Source organism: Pelophylax lessonae (assembly GCF_965119305.1).
Source record: "Pelophylax lessonae genome assembly, chromosome: 6".
Lineage (NCBI taxonomy): Eukaryota > Metazoa > Chordata > Amphibia > Anura > Ranidae > Pelophylax > Pelophylax lessonae.
Genome location: NC_138773.1, coordinates 217,915,663 through 217,939,886, shown reverse-complemented (window position 1 = coordinate 217,939,886; position 24,224 = coordinate 217,915,663). Strand labels below are relative to the sequence as shown.

General features: G+C 41.1%; 1 protein-coding gene across 2 annotated transcripts in view; it reads left to right on the top strand.

Annotated features, from left to right (window-relative positions):
- ERBB4 (erb-b2 receptor tyrosine kinase 4) overlaps nt 1-24,224 on the top strand; it is a 1,312,942-nt gene that overhangs the window by 1,233,144 nt on the left and 55,574 nt on the right. For both annotated transcript variants that reach the window (XM_082261897.1, XM_082261896.1), the window contains exons 21-23: nt 3,751-3,906; nt 8,469-8,544; nt 9,238-9,384. In XM_082261897.1, coding sequence (XP_082118023.1) covers nt 3,751-3,906; nt 8,469-8,544; nt 9,238-9,384 — 379 coding nt within the window. The remainder of the gene's footprint in view (nt 1-3,750; nt 3,907-8,468; nt 8,545-9,237; nt 9,385-24,224) is intronic.

Genomic DNA, 24,224 nt, shown 5'->3' with positions numbered 1-24,224 from the left:
CTGCGGCAAAGTGGCTCGTTATCGTCTGGCGACGTAGACCTGCGTCACCAGACATTCCCCTCTCTCGCTCCCGCTGTATTCAGTTACAGCGGGAGTCGGGCCAGGGGAGGATGATCACCACTGCTCTTCCCCGATCGTCAGGGATCTAGTATGGAAATCCGCCCGCTTGTGTAAACAAAGCGGGCGGATCTCCTAAGTGACAGGCAGGGTCAGATTGCAGGATTCAGCATAGCTGAACCTGCGATCTGTCCCTGTGTCACTCAGTCACCTCCCCCCACACACGTTAGTAAGCACCAGGCATACATTAACCCCTCCCTCTCCAATAAAAATGAACCCCTTCCCTGCCAGTGTCATTTTTACAGTAACAGTGCATATGTATAGCACTGATTACTGTAGTAATGTCACTGGTACACCCAATCAAAAAGGACAGATCCTGCACATGCTGATAAGCAACAAGTACAAAGAGGAGTACTTCACCAGCCCATGGCGCTGTCCATGTATTCACCTCCTTTGTTTGTATGTTTTTTTTTGGCTGAAATGTCCTGGTTGCTGCTGCTCCTCTCTCACTCCACTGGGGGGGGGGGGGGGGGGCGGATCAAAACAATTCAAATCTGTAAAGAAAAGCGCACGCAACCTCGGGCAATAACGCTTTAATAAAGGACAATAAAACAGTACATTGGAATTGCACTCACACTTTTCCTTTAAGACAATCGCTTTACAGCATTCCAACAGGAGCTACTCGCTCCTCCCGTCCCTCCAGATGGTGACTCTGCGGTCTCCTCATCCGCGGCTGCCACCGCTGTATCCCCGCTCTCCTTCACTTCCTGTGTTGCCTGGTCACCGGATGCCGGTTCTAGTGCGCCTGCACACTATACCAACGTGATCTACAGCGCCTCAGGAGAGCCTCAGCCAAAGCCGGAGCCACAAGTTGTACGGAGCTGCGAGGTGGGGGATTCAAGACACGGGTGCACTGCCTCTGCTGTTACTATGGACAATGCGTTTCAGGTCCCTCAGGGACCTGAGGAAGGAGGCTCAGCCTCCGAAACGCGTTGTCCATAGTAACAGCAGAGGCAGTGCACCCGTGTCTTGAATCCCCCACCTCGCAGCTCCGTACAACTTGTGGCTCCGGCTTTGGCTGAGGCTCTCCTGAGGCGCTGTAGATCACGTTGGTATAGTGTGCAGGCGCACTAGAACCGGCATCCGGTGACCAGGCAACACAGGAAGTGAAGGAGAGCGGGGATACAGCGGTGGCAGCCGCGGATGAGGAGACCGCAGAGTCACCATCTGGAGGGACGGGAGGAGCGAGTAGCTCCTGTTGGAATGCTGTAAAGCGATTGTCTTAAAGGAAAAGTGTGAGTGCAATTCCAATGTACTGTTTTATTGTCCTTTATTAAAGCGTTATTGCCCGAGGTTGCGTGCGCTTTTCTTTACAGATTTGAACTGGTACACCCAAAAGTGTCAAAAATGTCAGTCAAGGGTCCGATCTGTCCGCTGCAATGTCGCAGTCCCGCCAAAAAATCGCAGATCGCTGTCATTACTCGTTAAAAAAACAACACCAAAAATTAAAGAAATCTTTCCCTTAGTTAGTAAACGCAATAACTTTTGCGCAAACCAATCAAAAATATGCAGCAGAAAACAAATTGGCCTAAAATCATAAAAAATGTCGATTTTTAAATTTTTTTTTTGGGGGGGGGGGGATTTCAAATAAAAAATTTGAAAAATAATTATTTTTTCAGAATTGTCACTGTTTTTTTGTTTATTGCGCAAAAAGTAAAAATCGCACAGGTGATCAAATACCACCAAAAGAAAGCTCTATTTGTGGGGGAAAAAAAGGACATAAATTTAATGTGAGTACAGCATTGCACGACTGCGCAATTGTCCGTTAAAATAACGCAATGCCGAATCGCAAAATATGGCCTGGTCAGGAATGAGGTAAAGCGGTTAAAAATACGCTCATTGAGAATTTTTTGTCGAAGACATGTAGCTAAATACATTTTGGCCTAAATATATGACAAAATTTGAATATATTGGATATTTTTAACTGTCAAAGTAGAAAAATATTGTTATTTTTTCAAAATTGTCGCATTTTTTAATTAATATCGCAAAAAATGAAAATCGCACAGGTGATCAAATACCACCAAAAGAAAGCTCTGTTTGTGGGAAAAAAAGGACGTAAATTTTGTTTGTGTATGGTGTTGCATGACCGCGCAATTGTCAGTTAAAGTCGCACAGTGCCGAATCGCAAAAAGTGGCCTGGACGTAAGACAGCAAAATCCTCCAGTGGTAAAGTGGTTAAAAATGATTTATTTGATAGTTATATTATTATGATATCAGCCAGAAAAGTGTATTAATTGGCAAATTCTGGAAATCGGGTAAATGTGACGAAAATGTCTGTTTTATTTGTAGGAACTGGTCCAAGATAAATTCTAGTAAGGAGCAGCGAATTTCCCGGAGCAATTGTAAATAGTGTACTTGGGCCCCATGAACATTGGAACATTGGGCATTTGCCCAGCATTTTGAATCACCTTTCTACTGGCAGGAGAAAATCAGTGTAAAAAATGCACCTAAAGCCGCATTTTTGCAAACCTGTTTAGACACGTTAAGTTTCATCAAGTGGTTGGGCATTCATTTATTGCATTGACCAGAATTTTAATTTTTCCATTAAAAGGAAAGAACAATCAAGCGCTTAGCATGCCTAGGGTTAACACACGTTTAGACATGTTTAGGCACATCAGGTGGTTTTTAATGGCAAAATGCTTCTCAAAGCCCGCTTGCTCTGGGTTATTTCTGCCTCTAAACACCTGTAAATGCCTATGTGTGCATGGACCCATAGGCTAACATGGGGAGGTGTTTAGTGGCAGAAAAAAAAAAGAAAAAAACAATGTGAAATGCCCTTAATAGTGGCCTTTCTTGATGCCCTGTGTCCACGAGGCCTTAAAACTAAATAGCATAGATGGACCTCCCCTTCTTTTGTAGACTACAAAGAACTTACCAGTATTACCAAAAAGTATATTTGGAAATGCATTTTCGAATTGCCACCTGGTGGTGAGAAGCAGAATTTCAGTTTTTTTTTTTTCCTTTCCTTAGCAGCTCTTCAACACTGTTGCTCTCTGGGTACTATGAGCACTTCTCCCATGTTTGTTGTAAATCTGTCCAAATAACTTTTTCTATGAATGTGTATATAGAAGATTGAGTTCCCCTAACCCCTTTCTGAGTACAACAGCAGAATTGTAATATTATAAAATTGTAAGATTTTGCATTTTATGACAGTAATAAATCATGGAAGGTATTTATTAAAACTGGTGGAAAAAAGACATGATGTAAACATAAACAGACAAAAAGATGACCTTTTTTTTGCAGATAAAAAACCAAATCTCAGGTTGCTATGGATTACAAATGCAGACATTTGATTCTGGTAAAAGGGATTTCCATAATCAAGCACATTGCATTAAATGAATGTACAAACTTTCTTGTAGTAAAATAAAAACCATGAACCATGGAGTATGCCCAGTCACATATTGTACTGTGCCAACTATACCACTAGAGTATTATAGAAATATTTATTATCAAGTGGCACTAGAATAGAACCCATCATCTTCTTGACCTTAGGAGCTTCATAGTGCCAGGTCACTTTGCAAAGGTGTCATGTTATGTTCTGTTCTACTCTTTTAATATAGATGTCATTTATCTTTGTAGAATTTAGTAAAGGTAGCTGTGAAAGTTACATTCTTGCCTTTTCTTGTTCGGCAGGGTATGATGTACCTAGAAGAACGTCGCTTAGTACACAGAGACCTTGCCGCCCGGAATGTGTTGGTCAAATCTCCTAACCATGTAAAGATTACCGACTTTGGACTGGCTCGTCTTCTAGAGGGAGATGAAAAAGAATACAATGCAGATGGGGGAAAGGTAAGTGATATACTGTATATGTCTATGTATATATCTATATCTCTCTATCTATACATATATACAGGGCTCAAAATTCTGTTTGCCCTAAACTACTAGCCAGGCCCTAAGAGTTACTCACCACCAATTGCCCCACCCAACCCCTACCCTGCCCTGCCTCCAATTCTGCTCCTAAACATCCCCTCAAAAATGACACTGTTAAATGTTTTATGCAGAATTCATTTACAAAAATAAATATCAGCAACAACAACTTTAACAAAAGGCAATGTAAACATAAAATAAATTGGTTCTTTATATCAATAGGGAATAAAATATTAAAGTGGTTGTAAAGTTAGAGGTTTTTTTTTTATCTTAATGCATTCTATGCATTAGGATCAAAAACCTTCTGTGTGCTGCAGCCACCCTCAGCTCCCCTTTACTTACCTGATCCCATCTCCATCCAGCGATGTTGCAGGAGTGTTTTGGCTGGCCAATACTCTTCCCTCCTCTTTGGCTGACACGGCAGCACGGTGCCTATGGGTTCCGCTGCTGTCAAATAAAATTCATTAAGCCAGGACGGGGCCGGGCCGCGACTCCATGTCTGAATGGACACACGGAGCTGCGGCTCAGCTTGGGTGCCCCCATTACAAGCAGCTTAATGTGGGGGCACTCAACAGGAAGGAGGGGCCAGGAGTGCCGAAGAGGGACCCGAGAAGAAGAGGATCTGGGCTGCTCTGACCACTACACAGAACAGGTAAGTACAACGTTTGTTAATTTTAACTAAAAAAACCCCCAAAAAACTAGACTTTAGTCTAACTGTTCAAACCTTTTATAAGCTTAATGCATTTTTTTCATCTTTACAATCACACATAGGAGACTTTCTCTAAGTAAAAGTGTGGCATTAAGGTAAAAAAAAGCAGGGCTTTCTTTTGTGCCAAACAATATGGCATACCAATAGGAAGCCAATATCAGACAGAGATTTGCTATGGTGTGTGTTGTACAGAAGGATCAAGCCCTGCTAAGAGAATGACAGGGGGCGGAGGCTGGGAGGAGAATCGGCTCCCGTTCAACCCAGCCTGCCGGCAGCCCCACACCCCTCTGATTTGGCTGCACACTCCCCCTCAGCTTATTTCAACCTGCCTAATGCGAGCAGGAGAGCGGACATTTTGAGGGCTGCATATATATATATTTGTATCTAAATAGTTTGTTTGGGTTTTTTGTTTTACAATAATCATGAAAAGTTATAGCTAAAGCAACAGCACCACATAGTTGATGGAGGGGGAAGATGATCCTATATGCAGAGCTGGGACAAGGGGAGGGCAGGAGGGTCAGCTGCCCTGGGCATAATGGTTTATTACAGGGGTGAGGGGGGGGGCACAGCTTGGCACCTTTGTCATGGGTGCTGGATGATATTGTCCCAGCACTGCCTATATGTAAGTGATGTTTGGCTCCTAGTTGAAGCATATCTCCACTCTCCAAACTAATATATAACATATGACAATATATGCAACAGTTACCAACCTACTCACAAGCTGCTAAATCAACTATAAACGATTTTAAGCTGACTTATGATTGCTTTTTCCTTCCTAGACAAATTGACAACACCGTATAATGCAATAGACCATGATTTTTTTCAACGTGCACCCCCACCTCTTTGAAATCTGTGTAGTGGGTTACTTGAAGCTGACACAAAGGCAGGCTTAGTTACTTATACAAACTGATACATTATGCAAATGTATATTTCAGTGAGGTGGGCTGGCTCATCTGATGTCCTCTTTAACTTGAATTCCAGAAAATTAGCTCCTTTATTAAAAAAAAAAAAATGCAGGTACTCTATGAGTTAGATCCAAGGATGTTCATGGCATCCCCTGGGCTTATCTCTATTATTTATATTTGACAGGTTTATAGCACTCCCAGAAAACAGCTATTGTTGTATTTCCGGGAGCCCTGGGTTGATCCTTCTGAGCTCTGCAACTTAAACAGCAGAGTTGCAGCAGCTACTATGCCCACCCCTCCCCTTCTCCTGCTTAATTACAGAAGCCTTGGTATTATGTGAACATATTCACAAAATAAAAAGGCTTCTGTGAATGGGCAGCAGAGGGGAGGGAAGGGGTGGGCATAGCTGCTCTGTGTGCTTCTCTACTCTCAGATCCCTGGGCGTATCTCTCAGGTACAAAAAACAAAACTGTCAAATGTAAATATGATAGAAAAGTCCAGAAGATATCATGCATCTTGCTGGACTTAACTCATAGTGTGCCTTCACTTCTTAAAAAGTGGCTGAATTCCTGGAATTCAGCTTTAAATCTCTAGGAGCGCTAACAGCCAGACGTACCTACCATACATTTTGGCTCTGTTCTACAAACTCTGGAGCTTCAGGTTCCTGTTCACCTTGAGCTGTTCATACACCTCCTGTTGCATTCTTTGTTATGTAGAATAACTTACAAATATAACAGTAGGACTTTTTCGTACACAAAAAGTACATAGATCCAGGATCTGAAGCATATGAATGAGATATAAAAAGGAGATTAAAAAGTACCGTACATAAGCATTTTGCATTTTTAAGCTATTACCAAAAAAGTTAGTTATGCTGATTAACCTGTAACAAAACAGTTACTGATTTTTCTATGATTTTTTTTAACTAGATTAAAATTACATTTTTTAAACCTGCTTTTATTTCCGCCTAAATGGCTCCCTTAGTTAGTACTTTGTTTTTAATGCTCTTTTTTAATGCAAACAGAGAGCTATGTTAATGCCATTATAGTGTAAGGTGATGATGTAGAATTGTAAAAACGAATGTGTTGACAATTGGTTTGATTGCCCCATAGTATCTATCCTTAAGTATGCTATTGCCAACACATAGGAATTTGCCCTTTGACTTAATTAATTGCCAGTGATACAAAACTTGAACTCAAAACTTCCAGCTTTGTAAATTTGGAGGATCTTGTATAATTAGTGTATTTAAGTCATGATTTTGTTTCCTGCATAGTTTTTAACAGTATTCACAGTATCTTGACTTCATTTTGTTTAAAATGTTTCTAATTTTTGAACTGATAGAACTAGACCTCATGCACAGGAGGCCTCTATAAAAGCCCCTCTGAGTGCCAGAACTCCTTGCCGGAAAATGCTGCTTAAAAAATGTGCACTTGCATTTAGGAGCATGTAGCGTTTGGGGTTAAAGCATTCTATAGGCTATTGAAAATGCATTAACGTTCAAATGCCAGATGCGTCTAGCATTTATGCGGGTTATAGCATTCTATGGCCCAGAATAGTTTTTTATTCTGGCCATTGGAATAAATTAACAATCCAAAGCCAGATGCGTCCAGCATTTATGTATGTTTAGATGCTTGTAGGCACGTTACGCATTTTTCCTGCTGTTTAGCTCATCTCATGAATGTGCCTTTTGGTGTTTTTTTTTTTTTTTTTTTTCTGCCTGTAATTGCATAGGGGTTGATTTACTAAAATTGGAGAATGCCAAATCTGCTGCACATAGGTGTGCGGAGCCTATTGAATTTGGGTGTGCACCCCAAAGCTTAAACACACTTGTTTGTGTGTGTCTACATATATGACCCCGGCACATTGATCTCCCTGCCAGCACACTGAAAGGGAAGTGCGTAAACACTTCTCTTATGGCAGAAACAGTAAAGGGCCGTACACACTTGACGGAAATCGGACGAAATATCCTCCAATTTTTCTCTGTCTTCTCAGTGTTCACTACCGTTTTTAGTTGACAGTGCATAAATGTTCACGAAATTTCTCGTCCGATTTTTCTTTTTTTGGCACATTTGTTCCTAGACTTCCGGGTTGTCAGCAACTTCAGATCATGCGCGGTCTTTCGTATCCGATTTTTTTCAGACGTACTGCATACACATTAAACGAAAATCGGTCGTCTGGGGACGGACAAAAAAAATTTTGGTGTTTGTCCCTCCGTTTTTTTTTCGTTGAAAATGTTGGCATCGGCTGCTGAAAGTTGTGTACACACTAGGCGAAAATCAGACGATTTTACCTCGGACGGGAATTTTCGGCAGATTTTCTATTAGTGTGTACCCCACTTAAGAGAGAAATCTTTACCATCTTCCTGCCAGCACAAAGAACGATAATGCTAATGCACATGGGGTGATTAAGGTGTGCCCAGGCACGCCTGGCACACCTTGTGCGCACGCCTATGCGGGTGCAGCTGAGAAGCCAATCAGCTTCTAACTTCAGCTTGTTCAATTAAGCTTTAACAAAAAAAAAAAAAAATTGGAAGCTGATTGGCTAACATGCACAGCTGCGTCAGATTTATCACTCCCCAGTTTTAGTAAATCAACCCCATAGGCTTACATACTGTAGAGGTGCTTTTACAGGCTGACAAAAAAAGTGTTCAATGCCTGGAAAAGAGACCTTTCTTAAGCTCTGTGTTCCTAAGCCCTAATGTTTTGTATCTGAATCTATTGTGCATCATTATAAATCATCATTATATGAAAATCCTGTTCAAGTGCTAGTCTGTTAAGGAACACTTAATTTTCTGCTAAATGCCAAAGTTAATTTTAGCTACTGCATTCAGAAAGTTCTCTCTGTATAAGCTTGCTATATTCTTCTATATTTAGATGCCGGTGAAGTGGATGGCCCTGGAATGTATTCACTACAGGAAGTTCACCCATCAGAGTGATGTCTGGAGTTATGGCAAGTGTTCTTGCTAAATCATCCTAAATTGTCTTTATGGCACATGATAACTGGTGATTTCTGCTGGGTTGCAAGATTCAGAGTAGGTCATATTTCATTCTAGAACAAGCATGAGATGAAGAACACTTGATACGAGTTAAAATATAACACTTTCAACAAGTGTAATGTACTTGCACTTTTAGCCATAAGAAGAACCTTTTTTTAGTACGTTCATGAAAATAAAATTCTAAGCAGGAGTGAAGACTGCCCATCCTAATTCAAGATGATCTATTTATTATAGTCCATCAAAGAAGGCATTAAACAGAGACAATATTCAATTTAAGAAATTTCACTTTTATGGGTTGCTTAATCCCAGATCAAAGTCAGGTAACCCTTAACTTACTGCAGCAAACACTAAATACATATTGGTTGATTTTAATTATAGTTGCTCAAACATAGCCTTAGTACTATTCTATAAGTAGATAGGCTGGTAAGCATTTTTACCCAGATGTCTAGATTAAGTTGAACAAGGGTCCTCCCTGATGGTTTTTGATGCTGCTGCTTGTCAGGGCTTACTATCGGAATTAAAAGTGCTGACACTTTAACACTGTTATATTGGAAGTCTTTTCTCGAACAGAAATATATGTGCATGCAAAACCTCCAATAACAGGGTAATATCACACCTCTCTTGTAACAGTCATCTATTACTTGCAGGTGTCACTATATGGGAACTGATGACCTTTGGAGGAAAGCCTTATGATGGCATTCCAACTCGAGAAATCCCTGATCTTCTAGAGAAAGGAGAGCGGCTACCTCAGCCACCTGTATGCACCATTGATGTCTATATGGTTATGGTGAAATGTAAGTAAAGGTTCTGTTAGGACCATCACTCTGATGTTTTATGCTGACCTTATGCTCAGAAATCTCTGCTGAGGGGTAGCAGAGCTCTTTTCACTTAGCACAAGCATTATGGAATATAGCCAACCCTTTGAAATAATCAGTAACCCACTTCTGCACATTCCAAAGTTAATTATTTTATCAAATAGAAAATAAGTAAAAATACTGCGCTAACTGAAAACGTGTAAGAGCAGCTGGCACTAATCACTAGACCATAAAGTGATAAAAATACAAAATAGAAAACAAATGTGCAGCGCTAGTGATAAATGAAAGTCCAACTAAAATTGAAAAAAGTCCCATGTAAAGATATCATATATAAATTGGTGATAAAGTGATCCAAATAAGGTATGAACAAGATGTGCAGCAAAATCCCAACACCAGTGAAGATATATGTGAATTGCGCTCACCAGATGGATGGGACCCCAGTGCTATACAGCAAGAGGGTCAAACACGCTTGAAAAGATAAGGGTATATCCCAACAGGATTCACCGACCATGGAAGATGCCAATTGGGTTCTTGACAGATGTAACCAGTCAGAGTCTCCACTCCCATGCATTGGATGGTAAATCAAAAGAAAAGGGGGATATACATAGCGTAATATTGCTAAAACTAGTCTATTGATAAAAAAGCCGATACACTTACAGACATCCGTAATCAACAGGCATATCAAGCATAAACAGCTGGGCTGACTGAAGTCCTCTTAACATGTTTCGGCACAACTGCCTTTTTCAAAAGATAATTTGTCAGCAATAAAATGTCCAATATATATAACATCCTCATTGGTTCAATCACCCTGTAAAGGCAATTGGATAATGAGTAGCAGGAAGTGGTGGAAACACATCAGCGTGTGTTCCAAGCCTCATAATGAGAGACCGCCAAAAAATCTGTAAAACCGATTGGCTGATAGCTCTCAAAAAGTGGAGGAAGTGCTCCGGCGTGCGGTCCGCGCCTCGTTGTGGAATACCGCCAAAGATAAGCGATGACGTCACTTCCGAGATAAACAAGGAAGTGACCTCATCCCGGTGCAACGATCGGAAACCGGAAGCGGTAATATCATTGAGCGCCACAAGCGATGTAATAGCGGAGCGACGGCTGCGCCAACGTCACATCCGGGACTCGGCGGAAACAACGTCGGTGAGGCGCAACGTAGCCAGAGCTTGCGGGCCATCAAGCGGTCATCCGGCATATCACCAAAGATGGCTTAGATATAGTGATGCATCTAAAGCCAAAAAAGGGAAAATTTCAATGCCTAATCTCAATGTAATAGCCAAAACAGGACGATATATAACCAATGAGTATATTAATGTACAATCATGTAAGTACCACCAATCAAAGGCAAGAAAATACATATATATTCAGATGATTAAATCAGTATATCAATAAATGGCTAAAACATATATAACAGTATAAAAAATGTATTAAAAAAGGAATTTAAAAAGGAATTTAAAAAGGAATTTAAAAACAACATGAGCAGGAAGATAGGGAACAAGTAAAATAAAGAGTGTACACATTATGCTGTATTTATAAACGCATTAATGTCCCACTCAATGTTTAAACCATATGGATGGTAAGATTTAAGGGTATATATCCAGTACACTTCTCTCCTGGAGACACCTCTAACTTTTGAACCACCCCTCCAAGGGGAAGTGTACTGGTCAATAACCTGAAACAAAGTACCTGTGGGGTCTTTATGGTGGGCTAATAGGTAATGTTTGGACACATTGTGTTTATCTTTACCTGTAATAATACTGGTAATGTGTTCATTAACCCGCACATTAAATGACCTAATAGTACGCCCCACGTACTGCTTTTTGCATGGGCACGTCATCAGATAGACGACATGAGTGGTTATGCATGTAGCAAAAAATTTAATTTGGTACACACTTTTTGTGACAGTGGATTGAAAAGATAAAAATTTTTGTCACAATTGTAATCACAAACTCTGCATTTACGGCAGGGATAGAACCCGATCAGATCAGAAAATAACTTTTTGGGCCTAGAAGGTTCATCTGGTACATTAGGGGCAAGTTTGTCCTCTCAATGCAGGGGCTCCCCTAAAGGTAACAGATGGTCGCCCCGGCAAAACAGTGTTCAAGACCGGGTCGTTTCTGAGTACATCCCAATGTTTGGAGAATATTTTTTTGATGGACCTGTGTTGTGTGGAATAATTGGTAAAAAAAAAGACCATTTAGCAAAGTCAGACTGATCCCTATTTTTATTCCTAGATCCAGAAAGTAGTTCAGCTCTATTGATCTGTGCCACTTCAGTGATAGCTGATTCAAGGACATCAGATCTATAGCCCTTAGTCAGAAATCTATCTTTTAGTATCTGGGCTTGTTGGAGGAATTCATGATCATAAGTACAATTCCTCCTGAGCCTAATGAATTGACTTTTAGGGATACCGCCCAGCCAGGCTTTGTGATGGCAGCTGTCAGTGGGCGGTATCCCTAAAAGTCGCCCCCATGGCCACCCCTCTTTGTTGTAAGTAGAACTGGTGATTGAACCAGAAGTAATTACGCCCTGTCGCGAATATCAACAAATCTAGAATGAAGTCCCGGTGAGAGGAAGAGATAGTGTTGTCTGTTTTTAAATAATGATCGACTGCTTCCAGGCCAATTAATTATTTTATCTTCTCAAAGACTTCCACGGTAGGACATTTCGCTGTTAGGACCTATGCATTTCCCCCCCCCCCCCCCATGCATTTTCCATTGAAATCAATAGAAGTACTTTAAAATGCACGTCGACATGCATTATCATGTTCTGCTGCATGTTTTCAATGTGTGGTGCAATCCATTGTATCAGAGGTCAGCACATGTCATTACAGCACATCATGGTACTCTACATGCATTATGACGCCTTATGGGAGTGTTGATACATGTCTTAATGTATACATTGATATGCATTAAAATGTTCCATTCATTTAGTGGAAGCTGATTTAAGCAAAAATGCAAAGATGTGAGTCCCGCCCTAAGGAAGCTTTTTTTACTTTGTGCCCAAGTACCATTCCAATGTGCCAGAAGTGACTACAGCCACAGCTATTCATGGATCTATGCACAGCCAGCGATTACCTGCGGTGATAGCTTCTGGACGCACACTGCAAGTTACCGCTGGCTGGGCAGGGGGCTGTGAATAGCTGCAGCAGCCAGCTGTAAACAAAAGATCTCTGCTGCTTCAATTCCCACCAGCCTTAATCGCCACTGTGCATGTAGCCTAAGGGGGGGTCATTCACCCCAGCCCCATTGGACTCATTGAGCTGCATTGATGTGGGCTTAAAAAAGTAGGACTTTGCATTTTTACACAATGCAAGCAGTCATGCTATAACACACCGTAACGCACTGCTGCACATTGTGGTAAATGAACTGGCCGGCTTAGAAAAAAAAAAAGCAAGCCAGCACCTTGACGTGCATCTGGTTTGAATGGGCCGTAAGTATTACTTTGGCTCTCATTGCTGAACATGATCATGGTGGCAAATAATGATCCTTAATACTGTGTATATATATATTTATAGTACTGGGCAAATGTTTTAGGCAGGTGTGCAGAATTTTTGTGAGATACTGTATATGCTCTGCATATGTCTTTTTTTTTTTAATTAGGCTGAATAATGAGGTACGTATGCTTGCTCTCACTATATGCAATATCTTTGAAATTAGGCTGATTTATGAGAATCATGAGCTTTCTTCTTTTGATATTTTTATGACTGTTTAATCATCTTCTTTTTTGACATCTGTGTTATAAGTTTACAGTCTGTGATTTCAATCTGCGTGGGAAAAATTAGACGTGTTAACTAACCTCACTTCCTACAACCCCATCTGATTATGTGACAGTAATCATAAGAGGAAAGACATGTTATTATATTCCAAATTAAATGTATCAATACATTGCATAGATAGTATGTATTTCTAGACCTTCATGTATGAGGTTGAAGACTGTCACTTAAAATATACCTTTTAGTAAAACGACTATGTAATGAAAGAGTCAGTGACAACATTTGAACAGGAGTCACTTTGTTCACTAGTGTCTCATGCCTCTTCATTGCCATAATTGCTGCCTGTATCATGTTAAATAAAGCAAATAAGGCAACAGATTTAAGCATAATAACTGTTAAGCCATGTTAACTGTGCCGCTAATCAATCAAGAAGAGGCAGCACTAGCAGGCTGGTTGATTGTAACACTTTTTGTAGTCACGTGAGCTACAGGGGATGAGCTATAATTGCCAAGGTGCTGACTTATGGGCTGAGTTTTCTCCTGGTGGGGAGTTCAACCTTGGGCAACAAAAAAGGTGGCATGCTGTGTGCTAACAGTGGGATGGGACTTGAAACTTGAACCTGCACAGTTACATATTTCAGAATCTGTGTACCCAACGGCCTCATACACATTTATGTATGAGGTCATATACGGCTTAAATTCAGGCATATATCTGAACCCCAAAGCCCAAGTGCTGCATACAGCTGCCCATAGACATTAAAGACTGCGCAAGAGTATACCAGTCCTCCAATATTTATGGATATTGATATCATATTTTTTTTATTTCTTCAATAGGAAATCAAAATTTAAGGTAATGCGCATAGCTGGTGCACCCTCTGTCTTTTGTTTTTCCAGTGTTCTTTAGATTTCCCAGTCCTCGGGGGTGGGGGGCGGGGGGATGTTGAAAAGTCTTGCCTAACTTCAAGATGTCAAAGACCTAAGGTCCTCCACTGCTGGAACATTCAGCTCGAGCACAGGAGGTTGTTGCCACCCCCTGCATGATTCGTCTTTGTGGGCTGTTCTTTCTTTCTGTCCCAAAAGGCTCTTCCACTTGCCACCAGTCCCGCTAATTACCTCCAGCATTCCACACTGTGTCTGGCATGTCCTTCTTGCCAGTGGGCAGGGCCAAAGTCTGGCTGCCAGTTAATCTACCAAACGTGCTCCTCTGTCATCTGCCTACTGCGATGTCCTGTCAACAGTGGTGATACACAAAAGAATGCCCAGGCTGTGCAACTCTAGCACCTTAAACTAGCGCCAGCCAGGATGCTTGTGGGAAGTTTGGACCCTCTTATTCCCCTTTATCTATGCCCCTGCTCAGAGAACTCTTTGCATGTGACAGTGCCAGGAAGTTGGTCTTTAAAAGTTCTTTCTATCCAAAAGTCCACATTTTAGTTACAGGTGAAACTTGGCGAGCTGAGTCGGCCTTATTATATGTCTTAGATATTCCAACAGCATAATTTTCTCCCTACCACGGTGCCCAATCTGGCACCTCTCCAACTAAGAGTCTGGAATGCTCCTTCTGACCTTTGCACATTCCAGTTCCTCTTGTTGTATTCTTCATGATAATAAAAATAAATACAAATACAACCTTTACATTGGGACTCCCCATAAGGGCCACAGGAAATATACAGACTGATGTAATAAATTGATGAAGTGGTATAACCATTCAGCATCTACCAAAAAGTGATCATTTTGGTATATAATTTGTTTAAAAAACCCAGCCTACTGAAATTTGATTACTCAGTTTTGCATTCAAGGATCCCAATGGTATATTCTTTTAACCAGACCAAGATCTAATTTCCAACCCCCATTGTAGTCATGAAATGCAGGATCATTTGGCGTATGCAGAAACTCCATGCTAGTAGTGCTGGGAAGATGAAAACTTCCAGTGAATTGGCAGATGAATTAACCTTCAATTAACGGTTTTTGGGGACCTGTTATAAAGGCCAAACTAAAAAGGCAGCTTAAGACAGCAAAGCCCTTTAATTGTGAGATGTTCTACCAGTATTTTCTTTCTTTTGCAATTGTATCAGTACTTACAGGCATTTGATAAAATTATTGTTACCAGCAAAAGGCTTTTTAAATCTTGTTTTTCATCCGTGGTGGAGCTTAACAACGTGTATTGAAATTGGTTCCTAAACTGACAAAGGTTGAGGATGTCATGAATACCCAGCAGTCCCTATATAATCAAAACATGCATATTTTATTATGTACTGTATTAAATAGGATTATTCATACAAGCACACATGGGTAAAAAAGAAGCACATGTGACCAAGCAAAATCCTACTAATCATCCCCAATAATCCTATAGGACACATGGTATGTTGACATGCATTACCCCTGCCTGACTGTCTAATACCGAGTTCACCCTGCATCATACACAGATGCAGCTATCCAATATAAATGTTCATTTCGCAGATAATGTGTATGTGTCCCACATTGTAATTAGAAGACAGCAAGTCACTTGTTTCATGAAGTGTGGCTCTCCACTCCATTCTTCTCATTACAAGCAAAATCTCCCTGGAGCTTTGGGCTTCATTTAAGTGCGATTAACCACCCCCCATCCCCATGAGATGTCCCTGTTCCCTATCTGGTTTATCCTGAAAGGCCACTGCATAACGGCACTACAAACCTCTAATGATGAGTGAGCCTGTTATTATTAAGAGACTTTGGGCCCGTTGTATATTCAAGATTCTGAGTCTTGCAATGCCCCCTGCAGATCCCAACGAGCTGCACTTTTATTTATTGTGACAATAGACAGCCAAAAGAAAAGTGCATCTTCTCCTGAATAAGAAGATGTATTTGTTTTCTGACCAAACTAAAGGGATTCACTTTTTTACGATATACTGAATGTATTATTAATAATTAGATTTGGTCCTTAGAGCAATGTTTTATAAGCATTCTCAACGTTTGCCTCTGAATATATATGTAAACCCAATCACAATAGTTTCACTTAAGCCCTAACATGTTAATGCGATTTAAAAAGTAATTTTCAGTATTTTTAGGTCTTCAGCTTACATTAAAATATTACCTTATGATCCTACGTCCTGGTTCTTTTTCAGGCACTTCCTGTTAAAGGGTCACTGTCACACTGGCTTCTGATAGAGACTACAAGTGGCAATTTCAACACACTTTATGCAGACATGGTCCAATGGGGCCATCATCAGGAAATCAGCCCTGAGAAATTATGTGCAGTCATTACTGGGGTGCATGCATGTAGACAGGCATTGACTGCAAAGGTAACTGAAATACAAGAAAGGATAAAAAAGGTGAAATCAATTATATAATAGAAAATCATGGGGCAGCACAGTGGCTAAGTGGTTCGCGCTTCTGCCTAGCAGCACTAGGGTTGTTGGTTTAAATCCCAACCGTGGCACCACCTGCCTGGAGTATATATTTTCTCCCTGTGCCTGCATGGTTTTCCTCCAGGTACTCTGGTTTCCTCCCACACTCAAAAGACATGCTGGTAGGTTAATTTGCTCATGTCTAAATTGGCTCTAGTATGTGTATTTATAATTGCAAGCTCCTTGAGGGCAGGGACTGATGTGAATGTACGATATATATTTCTAAAGCGTTGCATAAATTGATGGGGCTATATAAGTACCTGTAATAAATAAAAGGATCGATTTACTAAAGGCAAATAGACTGTTCAGTTTGTAAGGGACTATTCCTTTAGTGAATCATGTGAAGTTCTGCTGACTTCCATCTTCCAACCACATGCAAGAAAACATGTTTTTTTGTTTTCCTTGCACATGATTGGGTACGCTCTGCAAAGTGCATTTTTACCACATTTACTAAGCTATGGTAAAATTACCTTGTATCATGAACAGCCTGTATGCTTTTTGTAAATCAACCCCAAAGTGCTTTAGCTATCTTAATGCCATTAAATTGAACTTCATATGTATTTAAAGCTTAGATTTGCCTACAACAATATAACAATTAAGGACAAGGAACATTAGATACCTTCAGTGTGATGTATCCCTTGTGCTTCTGTCTTCTAGCTCAGTAGAAATACTTTGTCCTCCAATGGCTTCCCATCTTGCCGCTGTAATCTTCCGGTGTGGGAGAGGTTTATAGAAGTGAGGAACTGTCAGAGGCTGTCATCAAGAGTGCTCGACTATGCCCACCGTTTCCATATTGCAGCTTCCATGAATAAAGCGTGATCCATGAATAGAGACCTTTCAATCATCCGCCCCCTTCCATTCATAGATCTTATTTCATTCATAGAAGTTGTAGTAATGGCTTACAGTGTTGATCAGGGATTCCTTGCTGATAAACCATTGTGTTCTCCCCCAGCGGGGCGGGGGCGCAGGGAGCCGTTCTTGCCGGGAGGGCATAGTTATTATTGCTAGCGGCAAAATTAACCACTAGCAGTATTCGCGTGTAAAATCTGACAAGCTGGTTGTATCCAAGTTGATCAATCAATCAACTTGGGTACATTCAGCTTGTGCACACATGGTTCAAATCTTGAACTGCCTATGGCTGGCTTCAGTTCTACTAACCCCTGCTACACTGGAAGATTGCGGCCTTGCGGTAGAGGTTGAAAGGTTGAAAGATTTCTACTGAACTAGAAGACAGAAGCACAAGGGACACATCACAATGAAGTTAAGTAATGTCCCTTGTGTTGAATTTGTATTTTTTTAGGTAAACTTAGGCCTTAAACTGCATTCTATTTGGCACTATGTACAGTATCTCACAAAAGTGAGTACACCCCTTACATTTTTGTAAATATTTTATTATATCTTTTCATGTGACAACACTAAAGAAATGACACTTTGCTATAATGTAAAGTAGTGAGTGTACAGCTTGTATAATAGTGTAAATTTACTGTCCCACTCAAAATAACTCAACACACAGCCATTATTGTCTTAACCGCTGGCAACAAAAGTGAGTACACCCCTAAGTGAAAATGTTCAAATTGGGCACAAAGTGTCAATATTTTGTGTGGCCACCATTATTTTCAAGCACTGCCTTTACCCTCTTGAGCATGGAGTTAACCAGAGCTTCACAGGTTGCCACTGGAGTCCTCTTCTACTCCTCCATGACGACATCATGGAGCTGGTGGATGTTAGAGACTTTGTGCTCCTCCATCTTCTGTTTGAGGATGCCCCACAGATGCTCAATAGGGTTTAGGTCTGGAGACATGCTTTGCCAGTCCATCACCTTTACCCTCTGCTTATTTAGCAAGGCAGTGGTTGTCTTGGAGTTGTGCTTGGGGTCGTTATCATGTTGGAATACTGCCCTGCGGCCCAACCTCTGAAGGGAGGGGATCATGCTTTGCTTCAGTATGTCACATTACATGTTGGCATTCATGGTTCCCTCAAGGAACTGTAGCTCCCCAGTGCCGGCAGCACTCATGCAGCCCCAGACCATGACGCTCCCACCACCATGCTTGACTTTAGGCAAGACACAGTTGTCTTTGTACTCCTCACCTGGTTGCGGCCACACACGCTTGACACCATCTGAACCAAATAAGTTTATCTTGGTCTCATCAGACCACAGGACATGGTTCCAGTAATCCATGTCCTTAATCTGCTTGTCTTCAGCCAACTGTTTGCAGGCTTTCTAGTGCATCATCTTTAGAAGAGGCTTCCTTCTGGGACAACAGCCATGCAGACCAATTTGATGCGGTGTGTATGGTCTGAGCACTGACAGGCTCTCCCCCCCCCCACCCCTTCAACCTCTGCAGCAATGCTGGCAGCGCTCATACATCTATTTCCCAAAGACAATCTCTGGATATGACACTGGGCACATGCACCCAACTTCTTTGTTCGACCATGGAGAGGCCTGTTCTGAGTGGAACCTGTCCTGTTAAATCGCTGTCTATGGTCTTGGCCACCGTGCTGCAGCTTAGCTTCAGGGTCTTGGCAATATTCTTATAGCCTAGGCCATCTTCATAGAGCAACAGTTCTTTTTTTTCAGATCCTCAGAGAGTTCTTTGCCATGAGGTCACATGACATCTGGGAGGGGAAATAGCTAATTGGGACCAATTTGGTCATTTTCACTTAGGGGTGTACTCACTTTTGTTGCCAATTAGCTTGCAAGCTCCTCTGAAGGCACAGCATTCCTTACACACAGTAAGACCACCTTAAGTGGAAGCCAATAAACGTACCTTGTTTTTTTAATTGAAATAGACACAAACATCCAAAAAACATATGAAATTTATGCAGAAAGCGTGCTTGCTGGAGATCAAACTCAGTACCCCAGGCTGCAAGGCAAGAGCACTAATTACTTAGACACCATCGAATTTGTGAAAGCCAGTTACAAATTGAAATATTTAAAATAATAATAATATAACTAGAAATGTAGAAACTGTGAGCAGGACAGAAACCAGGATGGTGCTGGCAAAGACTGGCAGATGAACCTACACGAAGTGAACCCACCAGGTCCCTGCATCGGTCCTTGTGCAGGCACTTCCTGTTATAGGATGATGACACTCTGTCCCGGGCTCCACATTTTTCTTCTTTGTTGTCCACCTGTCACACTGGCTGGTAATATAGACTACAAGTGGCTTTTTCAACACACTTTACGCAGACATGGTCTATTGGGCTCATCATCAGGAAACCAGCCCTGAAAAATTATGTGTAGCCAAAGTTTGGATTATGTGCATGCAGACAGGCAGTGCTTGCAAAGAGGCTGCAGTAAATCCGCACCAAAAAGATGTGGCAATGGATAAAAGAGGCAAAATCATACATTTCATTTAAAAAAAAAATGTTGGTTTATGATAAAATTATACAATTCTGTCTGGCTTTATGTATTTGTAGGGTTTTCTATTTCCGCTCTAGATTGTATTTGTAGGGTTTTCTATATCAGCTCTAGATTATATTGTTATGTATCCCTTGATTGTTCTTTGGAGAAATAAATAATTTTAATTTAAAACTAAAGTTTGATGTGCTAACAAGGTGGTATCAAAAGGTTTATAGACTAGTTTTGTAACACGCCAACAGATGGCAGTACAACGCTGAACGCACAGTCACAGGTAGCACCCAACTTTATAAGTCAGTGTGCCGAAAGACATCGTCCTGTGTACATCGGGAGCTGTGCAACTGGTGCTATTCTGGTCATGTATGTTACCATGTCTGGTGATTCAACATGGACAACAAGTTAGAACAAAGAGCAAACCTGTAATTCTGCGTGGAACTGGTCATATCTGCCACAAAGACATTTGACATGATTCGGCAAGTTTACTGCGATGCTGCAATGAGTAGTTTGGGAAGTTTTGAGTGGCACACGCGCTTCAAGAGCGGAAGAACATTATTAGAAGACAATGAGAGATCAGGAAGTTCTTAATCGAGCTCACACCTTGAACATATCAAAGCCATTTGGCAACTTGTGCTTGACACTCTTCGAAAAGAAGACTTCCAGGACACATTCCAGATGTGGTATGAATGCTGGGAGCGCTGTATTGCAGTGTAAGGGTACTATTTTAAAGGTGATAGTGTGTAAACGTAGATAATATAAAATACATTCTTGTAAAAAGAGCTAGTCTTGAAACTTTTTGATACCACCTCATATATTTTGCCTTCCATGGTCCCTTTTTTTTTTTTCCTCTATCTTCATCATGCTAGTTAATTTTTTTTGAATAAAACCTTTATATTTTTATGACATACTTTATTGTAGTCATCACTGGGTCTCTGTGCTTCTCTGTGCAATTCAAGCAGAGCAGTATTCCTCTCAAGAGCCCCCAGCCCTGATGCAAGCAATGGACTGGCTCTTGGGACTTATATCAAAATGCCTTAAAGCGGAGCTCCACCCAAAAGGGGAAGTTACGCTTTAAGGCCTTCTCCTTGCCTCTTGTTTGTTAAATGGAGCTTTTGGGGAGGAAGGGGGTAACGAGTACCCGATTTTGACAGGTACCACTTCTGCTTTGATTGCCTTAGGCAATCGGAAGTGAAAGTTATCCTTTCCCCTCCCCCCCGAAGTCTTCTGGGACACATGATGACACCAGAAGACTTCAGGACCAGTCACAAAGCACAGCACGGCTCGTCAATTTGCAGTGGACACCCGGCTGTGAACCTACAAACTGTCACAGCCGGGTGCTCATAGTATAGATGCCAGCGCGGACGAGGGAGGACACAGGGAGAACACGACTGGGGTGAGAGCACCGCTGGATCATGGGAAAGGTGAATGGCTGTTTATTAAAAGTCAACAGTTACAGTTTTCCAAATGTGGAACTTCTGCTCATTTGCTTCCCCCCCCTCCGGTGCCACATTTGGCACCTTTCAGGGGGGGAGGGGGGGAACGGGTTACCTGTTTTTGACAGGTACCCTTCCCCACTTCCTGGAAACGGTGCAGCGGCAAAGTTTGGCCCCCTCCTCCTACCCTTCACCGCCGAGCCAATCCGAATGCGCAGCGCGCTTAGCGCATGCGCAGTAGGGACCCGCTTGTGAAGGCTTCACTGCCGGGTTCCCTTATCGGCGATGGCAGCGGCAGCACCCAACAGCCGATGGAAACATGCCGACATCGCTGGATTCCTGGACAGGTAAGTGTCCTAATATTAAAAGTCAGCAGCTACAGTATGTGTAGCTGCTGACTTTTAATTTTTTGAGGGGGGGGGGAACTCTGCTTTAAGAGACTGGAGCTCCACTTTAATGAGTGATGTCACTCTGGAGGAGAGGGTATTCCTAGGAAGGCATTTGCATGCATATTGCTCTTAGTAACATCCACATGTGATGCTTAGCATCCACAATTGAAAGAATTGAAATCCAATGAAAGTGGTGAACCAGTGATAGTCAGACTGGGGAGGAAAGGGCTGAATAAAGCTGCATGTCTTCCAGCCTGGAAATAAAGGCAAACTCTGACTTGCTGCAGCTTCTAATGCACACTGAAAAAAGCTCACGGTGTGCAGTGAAATCAAACTAAACATTTTTGGTACAGGAGTGGAGCCTGTACAACTGTGTAAAACAGAAGGTAAGTTTGGAATTCAGCTTTAATGATCACAATGTTGTTTTTCTACTCACGACCTAAATGACCGGCTATAAGTAGGTAGACTGTGCGCACAAGAGTTAAATCCCTGTGAGCTTCACCGCAAATACTTTGAAATTCGCTGTACTTTATCTTTTTTGTGTAAGCACAGAAAGGACATGCACCAGTAAACAGGGGGCTTGAGCAGAAGAGAGAGAGAGGGAGGCAGGGACATGATATATATGGTTTTCTGTAATGCTTTGTTCTGGAGAGAGACACGTATTTCACCTTGGCACAAATAACGAACTTCTCCTCTGCCAGAGGGCCCAGCAAAGCATTGCAAAATGACTTTACCCTTTTTCTGCCATAAGAGACAGCAAGACAGTCCCTTATGGAGATTTACATGTCATTTATTAGCAATGATTGAATGAAAGGTGTGTGCAATATTTGTTAACACAAGGAAAAGGGAAGTGTTCCCCATACCAACCAATAAGATTTCATTGTTCTAAGTAAAAAAAAAAAAAAAAAAAACAAGCATTTGCATGTTGTGGTTATGCTAATACAATATAATTAATTTCCATTCATACTAATAATCCTCAGTATACTGTAGCTGTTTCTTTTTTTTTTTTTTATAATTGGTACGTGGGAGGTTGTATTGATCACTCAGCTCGAAAAACAAAATAATCTATAATAGGCTGCCTGAGAAACTGGGAAGATAAAAGGTGCAAATATTTGAGAAATGTAGGAAGCAAGAAGATCAGAATATCTTATTGAAAGTAAACAAGAAGGCGTTAAATCAAAAGACAAGAGTTTGGCAACAATGCAGGCTTTTACGACATTTAGGAGAACCTCTAGCAAGGTATTATTACATGTGTTTATTTATCCACAACAAACCATAGATTGAATATTCTAATAAAAAATGGTAAAATTGTTTTATATAATAAGGCTAGGAGTGATTTGCAGGAAGTGCAGTAACATATAACAACCAATCCGTAATCATCCCGTGACATACAGACTGTTCATATTTTTTTAAAACTTGCAACCTTGTTGTTGTAGGGATACTAAGCCCTAATCACACAACCACTGCATTTTTCAAAGCCTAATCAAATTAAACTTGTCTCAATTCAGAAAAATTAAAACTGACCTTATGATGAAAAAATACATAAACGGAGGTTGCTGTTAGTAAAAACCTACATAATTGACTCCACATTAATGGAAACAATATAGCAAATAAAAAAATATACAATTGATATACAAGCTGTTATAATACAAGGGGTGTTCAAGTCAAACTGGGACTTTTGAGTTTATATAATAAAAAAACTAATTTCAAGGAATGGAAAATGCATTTATTTTTCGACATACTCTCCTGCTACATCTATACACTTATCCCAGCATTTAACTAATGCCTAGAAAGCCTCGGAATAGACAGAACGGCTAGACCATCCTAGAAGAGCCTGCTTCACTTTGTCATCAGTGCTGAAATGTTGACCTTCGAGGAACACTATTAGGTGTCCAAACAGGTGGAAATCACTCAGCGCGAGGTCCAGGCTGTAAGGGGGATGTGACAATACCTCCCAGCCGTGTCGCTGTAATGTGCACATAGTGCAGGGAGCAGTATGCGCTCATGCTTTGTCCAGAGGAAACAGGATGATCAAACCAGGCCATTTTTCCCGCAGACACAAATGCACATCGTTTAGAACATCACAGTAATATTTACTGTTGATAGTGGCACCACAGGGTAATAAATCCACATGAATAAAGCTATGTTTGTCCCAGAAAACACTTGCTATCACTTTACTTGCAGATGAAATTGTCTCATCACTGTACTGTGCTTGAACTATTTTTTAGATATCTACGGGTTTTACGCCTTTGTTCACAAGAAACGTCGTCACCACACGCTGTTTCATGCACTCACTAACACTGTTTTCTGCCATCTTGATTAACGGTCTTTGGACTGGGCACCGCCTATCAGTAATAGGACACACTTGTCACTTACTACTGTATGTAGTACCACTACACTAGCATCCCTTTTTTTACCTGTAAAATTAAAAGTCCCAGTTGGACTTGAACACCCCTCGTACAAATATACAATTGGTACACATTGTTATAATTTATTGTTATTAAAATTTACCCTTCCTTTTTTATCTATGGCATTA